This window comes from Falco naumanni, chromosome 8 (genome assembly GCF_017639655.2).
Source record: "Falco naumanni isolate bFalNau1 chromosome 8, bFalNau1.pat, whole genome shotgun sequence".
In the NCBI taxonomy this organism is placed as follows: domain Eukaryota; kingdom Metazoa; phylum Chordata; class Aves; order Falconiformes; family Falconidae; genus Falco; species Falco naumanni.
In genome coordinates, this window is record NC_054061.1 from 5,234,750 (window position 1) to 5,248,982 (window position 14,233).

The window sequence follows — 14,233 nt, forward strand, 5'->3', positions numbered from 1 at the left end:
ACCTAACGAAGCCACGTTAGTGGAATTTGTGTGACCAATGGTCCAGGAGTTTAAGTTAAGAAGAAATACAGTAGAAAGTATAGTTACACGAGAACGTCTGCCAGTCATGAAAGTGACTGACCTCTTAAGAGTGTTAGTTTTGTTCATGAGGTGATACACCTTGAAAAACCTCCTATTACATACAATAGGCAGCAGTTAAATCAAATTCACGACAATATATATTCAAATAAGAAGCCTAAAAAACCTAAACAATACAGAGAAGAATAAAAATTATAGACCCCTTTATGGGCAAAGCAAATACCACTGTCAGGACAGACCTGCTGGAACACAGAACCAATAGCCAAGCTTCCCCACCCTGTGTTAAAAACAGGGATAATCTGGGTGGGGTGGCAGTGTTAATATAACAAAAAAAAAGAATTTTTTTAAAGTATTTTAAAATGTTATCTTCCTCCACTACTAAGAATACACGACAATTTTATCTCCTTCAGGAGATTATTCATAGCAGAGATTAGAACAGATCAGACTCCATTTGGCAACATTCATATAGAAAGTTGACAAAAATATACTTGGGCTACAAAATGAGGCTGCTGTCCAGCATCTGTTTTTGTGTTAAACAAACCTTCCATTCTGCTGATAAAACTCCTCTTCAAATTCTCGTAATGTCTTACGTAGCTTCTTTTTCTCAGCTCTGGCTTTCCACAGTTGCTCCAATAATTCAGGCCTAAAAATTTCAAGTGAAAGAAAAATACCGTTGGTAATGCAATGAGATTTAAATTCCTCAAAGCATACTCAAAAACAACTCAGCTAGCTGCACTTGTAAGAAATTTGTCTTGCTCAGAAAGAATACGCTATCTGTCTGATGGTGAAATATTGAGAACAAACTAGTAGTTAATAAAAGGGTATACATTTTCTGCTGCCTACACAGCCCAGGTAAGGCTGAAGAAGGTTTAGACGATACTCAACAATTCACTGAATACAAAAAGATCTTAGTCAGATATGTCAGAGGAAAGAACACTCATTCAAGCCAAACACTTGCTGAGAAGTGCTGAACGTGTCACTCCCCTCCACCCAGCATTATGTATTTGGTATCATGACTGCAACCGTAACAACTGCAACTTCTCCAACAGAACTAGCCACTTCTTATTTTTACATACATAGAAGCAGCGCGGGTGCTTGACAGCCTGAGGTCCCGGGTCAGTTTCTCTTGACCATCTTCAACATCAGACTCGGAGTTTTCAACTGGGCTTAAAACAGACTGTGTTTGGACAGCGGTTTTTAAGATATCATTCAGGTCTGTAGACAAACCATCACTTTCCTCCTCTTCTTCCTGAATATCAAAGCAGAAGTTCAAAACAATTATTTCATACATTTCAGTTCCTTATTACAAGTGCTGGGAAGTAATACTTTTTTTTCCTTTTACAAATGCACTGCACACACCTTAATTTCTTCAAAAAAATGGGCAGTTTCACCTTCAATAATGGGCTGTAACATCTGCCCTCGCCTCTTCGTTGATGGTGACCCCTGCAAAAATTGCATTGTTTCATTATGTGCAATTAATTAGACATTAAACGTTATTTGCAGTCGGAATTTTGTTCAAGTCACCTAGTACCTAAAGGTATTTCTTCTTTCAGAAGAATAAAAGACTACAAACATACCTACAGAGCACAAACAAAATAACCATACAACCCAAAAAGCTCAGATGCCCAATGTAGCCTTGACATGGAGGTAAACGTTGTAGCTTATGTGAAAATACTCTTCTTCGGACTTAAACCGAAAGCACTCGTTCCCTCCCTGTTCTGTAGAAAATTCAAAGCGCAATGGTATCTCTGAATTCCGTATTTACTCTGGTTCCTTCCAAACCAAGCCACAAGGGGATTATAAAGCTACACAAGGCCAGAGCAGGTTTTTATCTTCTGCCAGGCATACACGGGGAATAATACTGCTAGTTTCTTTTTCTAGAGCACTCTGAAGCCCCACAACTGGAAGTGCTATGTCAGAGTTATCTATTGCCATCTCAGAGACAAAATCCTTTGAACTTCAGCCCAAAGCAGGTGCCACTGCACGGCACAGGTATCACTGCTAGCTGCCTGTTGCACACATGCCCTGCTCATCCGCTGCCTACCCCCGACAGCAGAAGCAATTTCAACAGGGGGTTGCTTTGAACAGGAGGAAGGTAAAACACAAAAGTCACAGAGACAATGAGCTGTCAAACAACTTTAGTCTGTGAAAGGTAAATCGTTTCCCACTTCTTTGGACATTTCCATACAGGCTTCAGCATATACGATTAGTATACCATGATACCGTAAGAGATATTTCATGGAAGCAAGCGTCATATAAACCAAAAAGCAATTTCTGAAATACCTGGCACTGAATACAGCCTACCTAGAAGCTATCACTGAATAACCCTCAGTAATTACAGAGCTCCACATATCTCTTACAGGTTTCAAAAGCAGCGGCCTGTGAAAAGTATTTTACAGATGTTGCCTACAGCACAGATTAGGAATTAAGTTACCAGGATCTCTCCTGAATTTAAGATCCTTTTGCTTGGCTACCCACCCAACTTTTTATTTCACAGTCAAAAAACCCTCATGAAACAAACAAAACAGAAAATTAAAAAGGACAACTACAATATAGTTATAAGGTGTTTTATAACATAAAATGCATCTCAGCGGAAGAGTCAAATTTTTGAGGTGAGAGACAGGGTAAAACTCAACCAGTCAAGGGCACCGACGTTAACTTATGACTCACCAGTCATGTAGAAATGCTTAGATGTTTAAAAGCAACTTGTGTTTATGGAGTTCAAAAAAGGATACCGATATAAAAGCCCTTAAACTGAAACATAAAGCATGTTTTTCTATTAAAACGTATGTGCAAGAAAGGAGTGCCAGTGAACTGGTCCCTTTATCTCAACATACTTTGGCTTAAAGGGGATAGCTAAAACCAGAGTCAATGTAAACAGCCAATTAAGTTCCTGCTGGGTAAGCCACTGCCCAGCTGTGTAAATCTGGTAGAGAACTGCCTGTAGGTAAAGAGATTATCTCATGTCAGCTATGCAGTCCCTTCCTCCTAAAAGGGTCAAATAGCTAGTATCAGAACTGCTCTGTTCCAAGTTCAGGTCAGCGTGCAAGATTTTGATTACAGCTCATGAAGAACAAAGACAGCCAGCTGGTTATCACTCCCCAACTCTTTTACAGGTACTATAAACAAGGTTACATCCATCTCCTTGCACAGTATGAAAACTTTTCTTCCTTATCTCTTACAAGACCACAGAGAGAAGAAAGAAAAGAACAGAAAGCACTTCAAATTAGAAGGAAATGAAGCGAAAACACAATGAAGAAGCACAGATGTTGTACAGATGCTGCAGATGATAAGATGTCTCACACTGGGGAAGCATGAAGGAATGGAACAGTTCTTATGGCCATCCTATCACTCATGCTTCTGGTGACAATAATCTGCGTTACAGAAGAGAGGCAAGCTTCCCTGCAACTGGTTACTGTTCTTGGCGGGACTGGAAAGTACAATGTGTGCTGTGGATCCACACCTAGCACAGCGACTCGGGAACATCTCAGCCATGGCAAGTCAGAAGAGCTCATTTACTTCTACTGAGAACCATTTACTTCCCGAGAGCCACCACAGTCACAGACAGCTTTGAACTGCTGTGCTCTCAGCAGTAAATCAAAAATCAAATGCCTCAAATACAATGACAACATCTTCCGTCTTCTACAAGAAAGATGTATTTTATGGAACAGTATTACTGGCTCTTCTAAAGGCAGCCTAGCAGTTCAAAAGGGGAAAAAAGCAGAAATAGCATTTGTTTTACTCACAAGAATAGGAGTAATGCTTGCTCTAGTTAACATTTGTTTTACAAGTCTGTATCTGTCATAAAGTGGCTTCACAATATGTCTTTCTTCTCTAGTAACCTAAAGGCAGAGAAACCACAGAATTAATTATACCGGTCACTCAATAAGATACAAGCAAACACAAAGCGGTATGCTTCTCATGCCAGGCCACGTATATTCCAATTAGGAACATAAAATTAGTTTAAGTTGTGTGTATAAAATGGGGTATATGCAGATAAAGGGGAGTAAGTGGGTGCTTTTCCCTCCTCTCTTTTCTCACTTTAACTCCCTGTATTTTTAAGGAAGAAGTTTTAAAGACTTCCTGAAACACATGGGAGCTTCAGTGGAAAGAAAACCTCTATCTTTAAAGAGCCATGGAAAAAAGGCAAAAAAGGGTCCAAGAACTGGGGGAGAAGACTGTGTGCCTAGCAATGATGATGACTCTACAGAAATGGCAGGGGAAAAAAAGAAAAAGATGAAACTGTAGAGAGATTTTATCTGATTTACTCTCAATTCTTGGCCACTGTGTAATATAACGAATCTTAAAGGCTATCCTGATCAGTCACTGGCATTTTCTCCCTAAGGGGATTGTAGAACCAGTGCCAGTATCTCCAAGACCACTATACTTCCTTGGCTTTCAGGCTGAAAGGCTTGGTCGGATTTATACGGCAGTGCTGATTATAAAGCTAGCGTGCCAAGTCCAGAAGGCTGACAGAATAGTGACTGCAAAGATCTCATGACTGGACCAGTGATGCTGATCACTGCCCAAGATAAACCCCCAGAACTTTAAGCACTAATTGCTAGTCTCCTACTCAGACTTCCTTACCTCCAGTTAGAGAAGATACGTGCCACAGACTTAACAGGGAGTAGGGGGGGAAAACTGTCTTTTCATTTCTGTTTTTGTGAAATCCAGAATAAGATTTCAGTCCTTTTCCAAGGAAATTCAATAGCGTCATTTAAGATTTTCTCTTTGTCTCACAGACATATAAGGCACCAAACACCAATCGCTTTGCAAACTCCAATAACTGTTTTGTGGAAAAAGGGGCTATTAATACATCCATTTATTTGTTTTTCAGAAGTCAATGCAGTAACGTCCTCTGATGGCAACATGGAACCCAACAGGTAACTTCATGTTTCGGAGAAGAACCCCCCCAACACAGACACCAGTATTAAATTTTGGTATTACTACTGCACAAGAGTTACTGTTGTCTATGCATACATTAATATAGTTTGATGAAGCAAACCAAGTATTACCGGCCGTCCATGTTGACTTTCATAATACAGAAGGCTTTTCTGGAGAGACGTTTTCTCTTCTACCAAATGGTCCTTTGTCATTTTCTGTCAGAAGAATAATCCCCACTTAATCAAACACGTCATTTTAACAGGTTTTCTACTTATCAGCTATACAGATGCCTTCGCCCAACTTAGCTTAGTTAATACCATACATCCCACCTTCACCCATTTAAAGCTGTCCGATGTTGTCAGCACATGCTTGTAAATATTTTATTAAAGAGTGACCAAGGAAAATGAGACTCATCTTGATCATTTCCTCACAGAGTCTGAAATATGAGGGCTTGGTAAAGGGCTGCTAGACAAAGGCATCACTGTCAGTGAAGTGACACCTGAAGTGTCTGACAGCACTCCGTTTCCCTGTTATTCTCTTAGAAACAGCATCCATAACCTTATGCTTACTTTTATATCTTCTGGCAAACATCTCTCAACTCGTTTTTCCTTTAATCTTTTCAAAATGAGTTCAAGTGTAGCTTCCTTGGTAGGCTTCTTCTCTTTCTGCACAACCCGCATCTCATCTCCGTTTTCTTCATCCTCTTGGTCAAGAGAGGAACCAAAGCTTTTTGGAAGAGTGTTACTTCGTGGACGTGTTTGAGGTATGAATTCTCCATCTGAGCTCCTCTGCTTCGCATCTGAAATGAGAAAATTTGCTCAAATCCTGAGTTTTAAAAGAAATAACTCAGTTCATTTAACCACAAATAAAGGAACGTAACAGTTCGCATAGGAAAAGCTTATCTTCTAATAAACTAAAAACAAAGCCACAAGAATAATTTTTTAGTTTGGAATAGTTCAGAATCTAGAAATGAAACATTTTTACTGTCCTGTGGAATTTTACTGAATGACTTAGCCATTTTAGAAACACAGATAATCCGTGTTTGTAGAAAACCAGAAACTGAAGCATCTCTTACCTTTTATTTGCTTTCTCAATTTGGTAAGTTCAGTCATCCATTTTAAAACTTTTGGATTGGCTGCAATATCACTGTAGGAGGGCTGAAAAGTAACACAAACAAACTACATTTTATGAAAACACACACAATCTTGTTTATACACTTCTTTCAAGATGTGGTAATATTTATGACAGCGGGTGTGACTAGTAACATGGATGCCACTCTTTGTACCAGATCAGATCTCAGTGCCGACATAACTGACACTCGTGAAAATAAACTTGAAAGAAGACATCAGAAGGTGAACCAGAGAGTGGTAAGATGCTTCTGCCTCTCCACTACCTCATCTGATACCCCCTCGGTCTCACCGCGTAAATGTCACTGTCTGCCCTCCCTTGGGCCCAGGCACTACGGCACACTTTCTAGTATTGCTGTTGCTCAGCTCACTTTTGCAGATCGTGTGCAACAAAATTGTTCTCGTTTGTGAAACCCCAGTTATTCAGTGAGGGACTACAAGAAGTAACTTACCTCCACCATACAGCCCTTCATCCTGAGTAAAAAAGCAGAAGTGGAAACTTACCTTACTGTTTTTCTCTTTCTCAAACTGTTCCTCAAATTGCTTTATTTTTTTCTGTAATTTCTTGACAAGCTGATAAGGTGTCTTGTCTTCCCTTTTGTCATCTTTTGAGCTGAAGGATGCTCTTCGTGTTCTGTATTAAAAACATTTTTTAAATGTCATTTAAATAATTGAGTGCAAAGAACTTGTATGTTTGAGTAACAGATGACTAATTTCATTTTTTTCTCCAGTTCATAATCCCTTCTTTTCAGGTTTTCAGTCAGAGCTATTTACTCACTGATTCACAATGCTTTGATCTGCTGCCTTCAAAACGTATGTGTTATTTTTTCCTCTCTAATTTCAGCAATACCCCCAACAGAAAAAGAGTATTTGAAATTCAAGTGTAATAAACTAATGTTACCGTTCATTACAATATCATTAGAACAGTTCAGATCTTTCTGGTGGCTAGGCTACTTACCTAAATTACCAGACACTCAGTACTTCTTGAAGTATGGGGCACAGAATAAAGCCTAGGCTAGGAGCTACCGCTGAACAATCCTTGGTAATTACACAACTCCACTTAACTGTCTTAGGTACGTTATTAGATACTTATCTAAAAAACATCTGCATCACCTGTCGGCCTTACTAATATATTTCTGGAGTACATGATCCTGGTTTTAAATCGTCTTTTGTACTTGTTCAGCTCCCTGACGTTTGCTGCTGGTGAAAAGCCTTTTTACCTCGAGCCTGACCATGAGAATTTTCTTGTACGCTTATTACACAAGGTGCCTGAAAGATCCCTCAGCACAGCTAGTGACATCTACATAGTTCAAGGTACTAGAAATACTAACCTAATAATCTGCTCACATAGATCCTTATTTGTTTCAGAATGAGGAGAACAGTGATTACAATCAGCACTTTTCTGCACCTCAGTCTTTTCCATCATTTTAACAGTACTTGTCAACTACCTCCTGCAGCTATGTGGAGAACACTGGGGCAACTGTCCTTTTGCTTCAATAAACCTATGTCATAGAGAATTGGAGACTGCAAACTTGGTCCTTCCTGTTCCAGATGTTCTCATTATTATGACTTCGCTTCTTCCCTAACAAGCATGGAAATCCTTCTTAAATCCCCTTTCATAGTAAGGGTAGCAGACAGCACAGGTCACAGGGTATTTACAGCTTTGAAGGGTCACACTCCCCAGCTGTGTCACACAAGTAACTTGCAGCTTGTTCAATTACAACTCTACTTTCATACACTGGGTTAAACAGACTTGATCCTCTAAATCTGCAGGAGAGGACCTGCATTAAGAGCCCTACCTCTGCACCGTACTGCTGTCCCATGCCTCTCCCTCTAACAGCCGATACTTTCCTACACCCCTTTTGAACGAAGGCTTTCCGCAGCCCAAACGAAGAAGCTGCCCAAACCATTACCACACGCTTTAGCTGCAATAGTTTGTGTAACCTGGCTCACTTTACCGGGCAGTGGACAACACGCTACACAAAACAAATCCAAAATTACGCAACATGAAGGCAGATATTCATGCTACTAAAAAAAAAAAAAAAAAAAAAAGCCACAACTTACACAAAATCATAGACAAGCAGTCCAGTACTGGTAAACAAAGGATATAAATACCACCTCCAGCCCAGGAAGTGGCATTACAGCGGGTTATCAGAGGCCCTGACCAAATGCCAGGGAAATCTGTGCAAGCTTGCCCTATTTTTATACTCTTTCCCTCAGCATCTGCCAGCGGCCCCTTTGAGAGACACAACACCATCCCAGATGAACCTCTGGTCTGACTCAGTATGGCAGTTCCTGGGCAGGCAGAACAGCCAAATGGTCACATAAAGCTGTATTTGACCTTGATCTTCAATAAATTCATATAATGAAAAGCCGTGAGGTTCTTAAACAGCTGTTTTTTCATACTGGCAGTAGCATCTCCTGCCCCAACACCCACCAAATTGCATTAAAATACATACCTAACAAAAGAAAGTGCTTTGGATGAAGAATCTAACGTTTCTGGATCATGTAAGAAGCGCTGGCTTTGCCCAAAATCCAAACTACGATGTGACAGTATTGGATGACAGTCCTCTTCCAATGGATGATTAGTCATCCTTCCAGCCTGCGGGGAAAGCTGAGCTTCTCCAGACTCACTGTCTTCCTGCCAAGATTTAAAAGCAGGAAATGGATCTAGAAGATAAAAAAAGGGACACAAAATGGTACTTCTCTGTTAACAGAATTATAAACAAGAGTCAAAAGGAAACAAAAACACGTACCCAATGCTTAGTCTTGTATGCTATAAAGGATGTGGTGTCATACACAAAGTGAATAAAAACATTGAAATACATCAGAAAGCTACAAATTCTGTCATGTAACAATTGAAAGAAAAAGGTACTGAAATGAAGTATGCACACTAGGATCCCTTTTTCAAAGTGTATCTTGGGAGTATGCGTATCTGAGCAGTTCAACAGTGTGAGAGCGCCTTATTTACGTATCACAAATCCAAAGTTAGAAGAATATATTTTTGTCCATTGCAATGTTTTGCTGTGGAAATTAATTTTCATACCTTACACATGTATTTCGAAAGATTGTCCTCTTGGTTTTGAAGAAGATAAGCCTCACAATACCTCTTTAGGTACAATGCCCATTGGCTTAAGTCTTAAGAGTGTTGTTGGGTCTAAGTTTAAATCAGTCTTGACACCACTGAGAAAAAGAGATTTCTTAATTTGTGGAAGGTGATTTCTTTTAGGCAGGGGATTCCAAAACAATCAGTGATTTTAAATCCTTACAGAAATTTAGTTGCTAACGTCCCTTACAATTCTTAAATATTGTTTTCTTGCTGTCTAACAAAAAGCTGACATGGCCTTCCAGAACTTGAATTTAAAATCCCACCCCCCTTTTCCTTTTGAAAGATTGCCTATATTTTCCAGTTCAAATCAGAAATTTGAAAACTGGGTTCAAAGTGTGCAGAACAACAGTAAGACCCACAAAGTAATCTTTAAAAGAAAATAACCCTTGTACCTGCTTTCCATTGTACATTTACTAAGTATTATTGGGACTTTTTGTTTTGTTTTTAAGGTATAATCTTGCCTGTTTACACAGTACAAGAAGGGGACCTTTTACAAAAAAAGTAAACAAAAAAACTGCAGATCAGAACATTCCCAAGATATAAGGGACAGCAGGTGAAGGGTTAGTTAGAAAGCAAACCATAAACTATCAAAAGGCAGATAACTGAACGTATGGCGAACCATACTTACCCTCCCCTTCTCTCTGCAGATGCATTGTTTTGAAATCAATGAGGGGAAAAGTGATAGGGCATGGCGCTAATAAAATGAAAAAGAATGGCAAAAATACTAAAGTGAACACACAGCACAGTCAGAACAAACTATACATAACATGTAAAGCAGGAAGATACAGTACCAGGGAAAAACATCCCATCTTTTGGGCCAGGCTCTGAGCACTCTCAGCTTCCAAGAAATTTCAATGGCAGGTAAGGATGCTCAGTCCTTAGCGAATTTGAACTTTTTACTGAAAAGGTTTACAAAGAACTGACACAGAAGTAGTAAAGACTTATTGTAGTTTAACAAGGGTCTCATGCATCCTCACATTAACAAAAGACAAGTTCTAAACATGTTTTTGCTCACAGCTCTTAAATAATAGAGATGGCAGTGATTTCCAAAAAGCAGAACAAATGCAGAAAAGATACTCATAAATACAGATTAATTGATCTGCATTTTAGTCTTAAGCCAGCAAGTATCTGATGTTCATTTTCAAGAACTGTTGGTTACAGGCCTTTAAGTTTGCTATAACATAGGCTTTAATAACCCAAATATTGTAATGAGATTTGGACTAGTACAGACTTCTTTACAAAGCCAATCTGCTTTGATGGAATGCCACCAGGATTTGCAGTGCCTTGGAAGGCCGAGATCCTAATAACCATCCTAAACAGGACTGAAGAACAGTCAAAGTTAAAATACTTTGCAATGAAATAACACCGCTTGCAAAATATCCTGATTTTACTACCAAGGAGCTTATAATATAAATTTATATACAGATATGCTACTTTCTTTTCAAAGTAAGGGTAATAAAGCCACTTGGGTAAGTAAAACCAAAGCAACTTTTATGAGCAGATTTAAGGAAATCATGAAAATGGAAGCCACAAACCTTCTGAGAACACATATTAAATCAGGTTAACACAAATAGAGGATGCAACAAAATGTAATTTGCAAGTAAGCAATTAATGTAAATAAAACACTGAGAACATAAGCAGTTAAACTTTAGACAAAGTTATTAACTTGAGCAACAAGAATGAGAATCTGGACTCAGTGTCTTCAGATGCCTGCAAATTGACTGAATGCACAGTCTGCTAGGGGCTCAAGGCCAAACAGCAAATATTTTACAAATCTAAGCAAGACTACCACAAGTTGCAACCCTCATCATTTGTAAAAGAGTTATTAAAAGGAAAGCATTGATTCATGCAGGCAATTTGGAGAATAATCAATACTGGTGACAAATTAAGAGTAAATTATCACCATTTGAGCTTCAGGACAAAACTTTATGTGCTGACATGCTACAACTATATCCTGCACTGTTAAAACTACACACATTCCAAGTATACCTCACCAACTTTGGTATTTGTAACACAGCAACCAGAAATTAAGTGCAGTCATTCTTTGCTACCAACATCTTAACTAACATGTAGCTGTGACACAGACATCTCCAAGAACAGCTGTCACTGGAACAGCCTGCTGTAAGTTAAAAACTCATCCCTGCGTAGTAAATCTGTACTGTATCTACCAAGTTGTTTTCACAATATAAAACTGGAAACGAGTGGACTGTGGCCATTGTACTGTCGGTCACAGTTCACAGTATTTTAGCAAATTGTATCACTTGGATTTTGTAAGATATGATGATTCAGAATATCAACATCAGGCAGAAGAAACAGGATAAGGAACACGTGAAAAGGTAAGTGCTTTGGAAAGTAGATCTTGACAAGAGTGGTTTGCTCTGATTACAAAGGGGTTATGTTTTTACACAAAAAAAAACAACAGTCTAAACACTTATTACCAGACATTTGAGCAACAAAGTTCAGTAAAGTCACAAATTTAGGGGCTTGCTAAACCTGGAAGGCCATGAAGAACGAGGTCACATACATAAGGAATCCTGTCTGAGAGAAAACTATGTTTCAAACATTTTGCTTTTCCTAAAATCCAAACAATGGAGGGAGATGGGGCACAGAAATAATATCCATCTGCAACTTTAGATTTTATTTGAAAACTTGAGAGCGGTTTCAAATTCTCCAATGACATCTTGAAATCAACATCTGACATTCCTGATGTTTAAAACAAAACCAACATATTTTTCAGAATAAATGAAATATAAATTGCTGTGTTTAGCATTTCATGATTTTGAGTCAAATTCAGTTAGTATTAGAACTTCAATAGCTTACATTTTAAAAAAAGAAAAACAAACGACCCAGTGTGAATATTAACTCTATGACATAATTAGAGAAAATGTTTTCAAGGACAAGGTCTCAGGGTCCTGAGAACCAAAAGCCGCTTAAAAATCAAAACAAAACAAACAAAAACATACAAAAAACCCAACAACAACAACAACAAAACCACCCAAATCTCTGTTATGAAACTTAAGCTTTTTTGCTTTCTTTAGTTGCTCCTTTGATTTTTTTTTCTTTACCATTTTCCTTAAGTTGCAGATAGTTCTGAAACAAGATGGGACCTATCTTACCATGTGTATAGAACATATTATTCAAACTACAGAAAAGAATGTAAGTTGTCTGCTGCTTCTACTTTGTAAAATGTTCTACTTATCATTACTAGCTAACTATATTGTGAGCTAAAGGGTGAAAATTACCTTCCCATTTGTCACCATCAGATACATTCTTCAGATCTAGACGCGGTACTTGCACACTCAGAGCCTCCTCAGAAACATTAATGTTGCCATCCCCTGACACCTCTGAATCAGTATTTGCATTAAGATCACAAGTCTTGCTACTTGAATCCTGTATTTAAATAACAGAACAGTTTTATCATTATTTAGCACCTGGAAATCAAGTCCCTAATCAGTGCCAGTTCCAGCACTTCTGGAATATTTCGAGGGGGGGGGGTGGGGGGTGGTAGTGGTGGAATCTTCCTTCCTAACTCAAGGAATTCTAAACAATCTTCCCCCCAACCTGCAACAGTAGTCAGTATTTGCATTACAAAACATTCCTTACAGGAGATGCTTAAGTACAAGCTTGCTCTGCTGCCAAAAGTTTCCGTGAAGCATGATGAGATTTCTAACAGAGGTTTTGCAAACCTTGCAGCAGGCCAACCAACATAAGATAAGTTAAATTTATTGGTTTTAATTTTTTGTTTGGTTTTGGGTTTTTTTTTTTGTTTTGTTTATTTATTTATATAAACTTATAAGATGCTGTGTGTCTGTACATAAATGAAACATCTTACCAGAAACATCTCTGAAGATATTCTATCATTGCCCCCAAGCAATATACTATTTTGCCTAAAAAGCAGACACAAACACAGTTATGATTTTAAATACAATTTCTTAATGGACAGTAAATACAATACACTCCCCTTACATTCCCTCGTCCAGTTTTAGAATATATGCAAAGTATTTCCTTAAACTGAAAATTAAAATTCTGGGGAGCAAAAGTTTCATTGCTTCCCCCCCTCCCCACCCTTGTTCTTCACACAGAATTTCAAGCTGAAGCATGTAAACAACAACTGGACTTGAACCCAGTTGTAAACAAAAACAGCTCTGACCTTCATTCTCAAACTGGGAATAAATACTTTCAAAATCAATTCAACTCAAACTGAAATTTCATCAGTCCTGAACTCAAACTGCAAAAGAACTTGAACTTTTCTGGCTAGTCACTATTACCAGCAGCATTAATTCTTCAATCATTAAGAGGAATAAAATGTACCCAAAATTTTAAAGAAAATAATTTTTTTGTTCTGTTTCTGTTGCCCAGAACATAGGGTTGTGCAGAAAAAAAGCCATGACATATATAGGCTTTGTACTTATTTTTTTCTTTTAAGTGCATAAAGTTCCATGTCTTTTATATCAACATCATAAAAAAGGCAACTCCATCTTATCCTCTCTGTTTTCATGTGTGAAAAATTACATGTTTAATTTCACCTCCCTCATGTCATACTGTGTTGTCACCAATCACGGTTTGGTACACTTACATTTCAAAACCGAAGTTACACATTTTGCCATGTCAGTGACTGAAGAAAAATACATACCCTTCACTATTATCTTCTCCACCAACATCTGCACCTTCATCACATGGTTTCAATAATACGTCTGCAGTCTGCTGGCAAAAAGCATGTTTAGAAAGATTTAGGAACAGCATTCTCAGCTGAAGAAAAATCTGTAATCATCTCTGACCACAAAAAAACCTCTCAAGAACTACAAGTACAGCTTCTTGCGTGGGGATGGAAATCACACTTTTTAACCACACGGTATTTTTACATTTAAGGCCAGTAACCAGGTGTTTTAATCACTAGAAGATAGACAATGACTTTCCCTCTTCAGGCAAACCATTTTTTATTACTTCTTTTACATATTAACACCAATAGTTCTACCACAAATTGTCAATCATAGCATGAAGTTTGGGATGCCTACAATCATGGCAATAAGTATAT

General features: G+C 38.3%; 1 protein-coding gene across 6 annotated transcripts in view; it reads right to left on the reverse strand.

Moving 5' to 3' along the window:
• Positions 1-14,233, reverse strand: part of FAM13B (family with sequence similarity 13 member B) — a 51,271-nt gene that overhangs the window by 2,898 nt on the left and 34,140 nt on the right. For 2 of the 6 annotated variants that reach the window (XM_040603474.1, XM_040603473.1), the window contains 13 exons: positions 13,832-13,899; positions 13,031-13,085; positions 12,441-12,588; positions 9,827-9,892; positions 8,549-8,759; positions 6,594-6,723; positions 6,038-6,119; positions 5,532-5,761; positions 5,094-5,177; positions 3,825-3,920; positions 1,438-1,521; positions 1,155-1,327; positions 620-721 (listed from right to left, as the gene is read on the reverse strand). In XM_040603474.1, coding sequence (XP_040459408.1) covers positions 620-721; positions 1,155-1,327; positions 1,438-1,521; positions 3,825-3,920; positions 5,094-5,177; positions 5,532-5,761; positions 6,038-6,119; positions 6,594-6,723; positions 8,549-8,759; positions 9,827-9,892; positions 12,441-12,588; positions 13,031-13,085; positions 13,832-13,899 — 1,529 coding nt within the window. Of the gene's footprint in view, positions 1-619; positions 722-1,154; positions 1,328-1,437; positions 1,522-3,824; positions 3,921-5,093; positions 5,178-5,531; positions 5,762-6,037; positions 6,120-6,593; positions 6,724-8,548; positions 8,760-9,826; positions 9,893-12,440; positions 12,589-13,030; positions 13,086-13,831; positions 13,903-14,233 lie in introns of all 6 variants that reach the window. The other 4 variants (XM_040603472.1, XM_040603476.1, XM_040603478.1 and 1 more) reach the window with 4 other exon arrangements.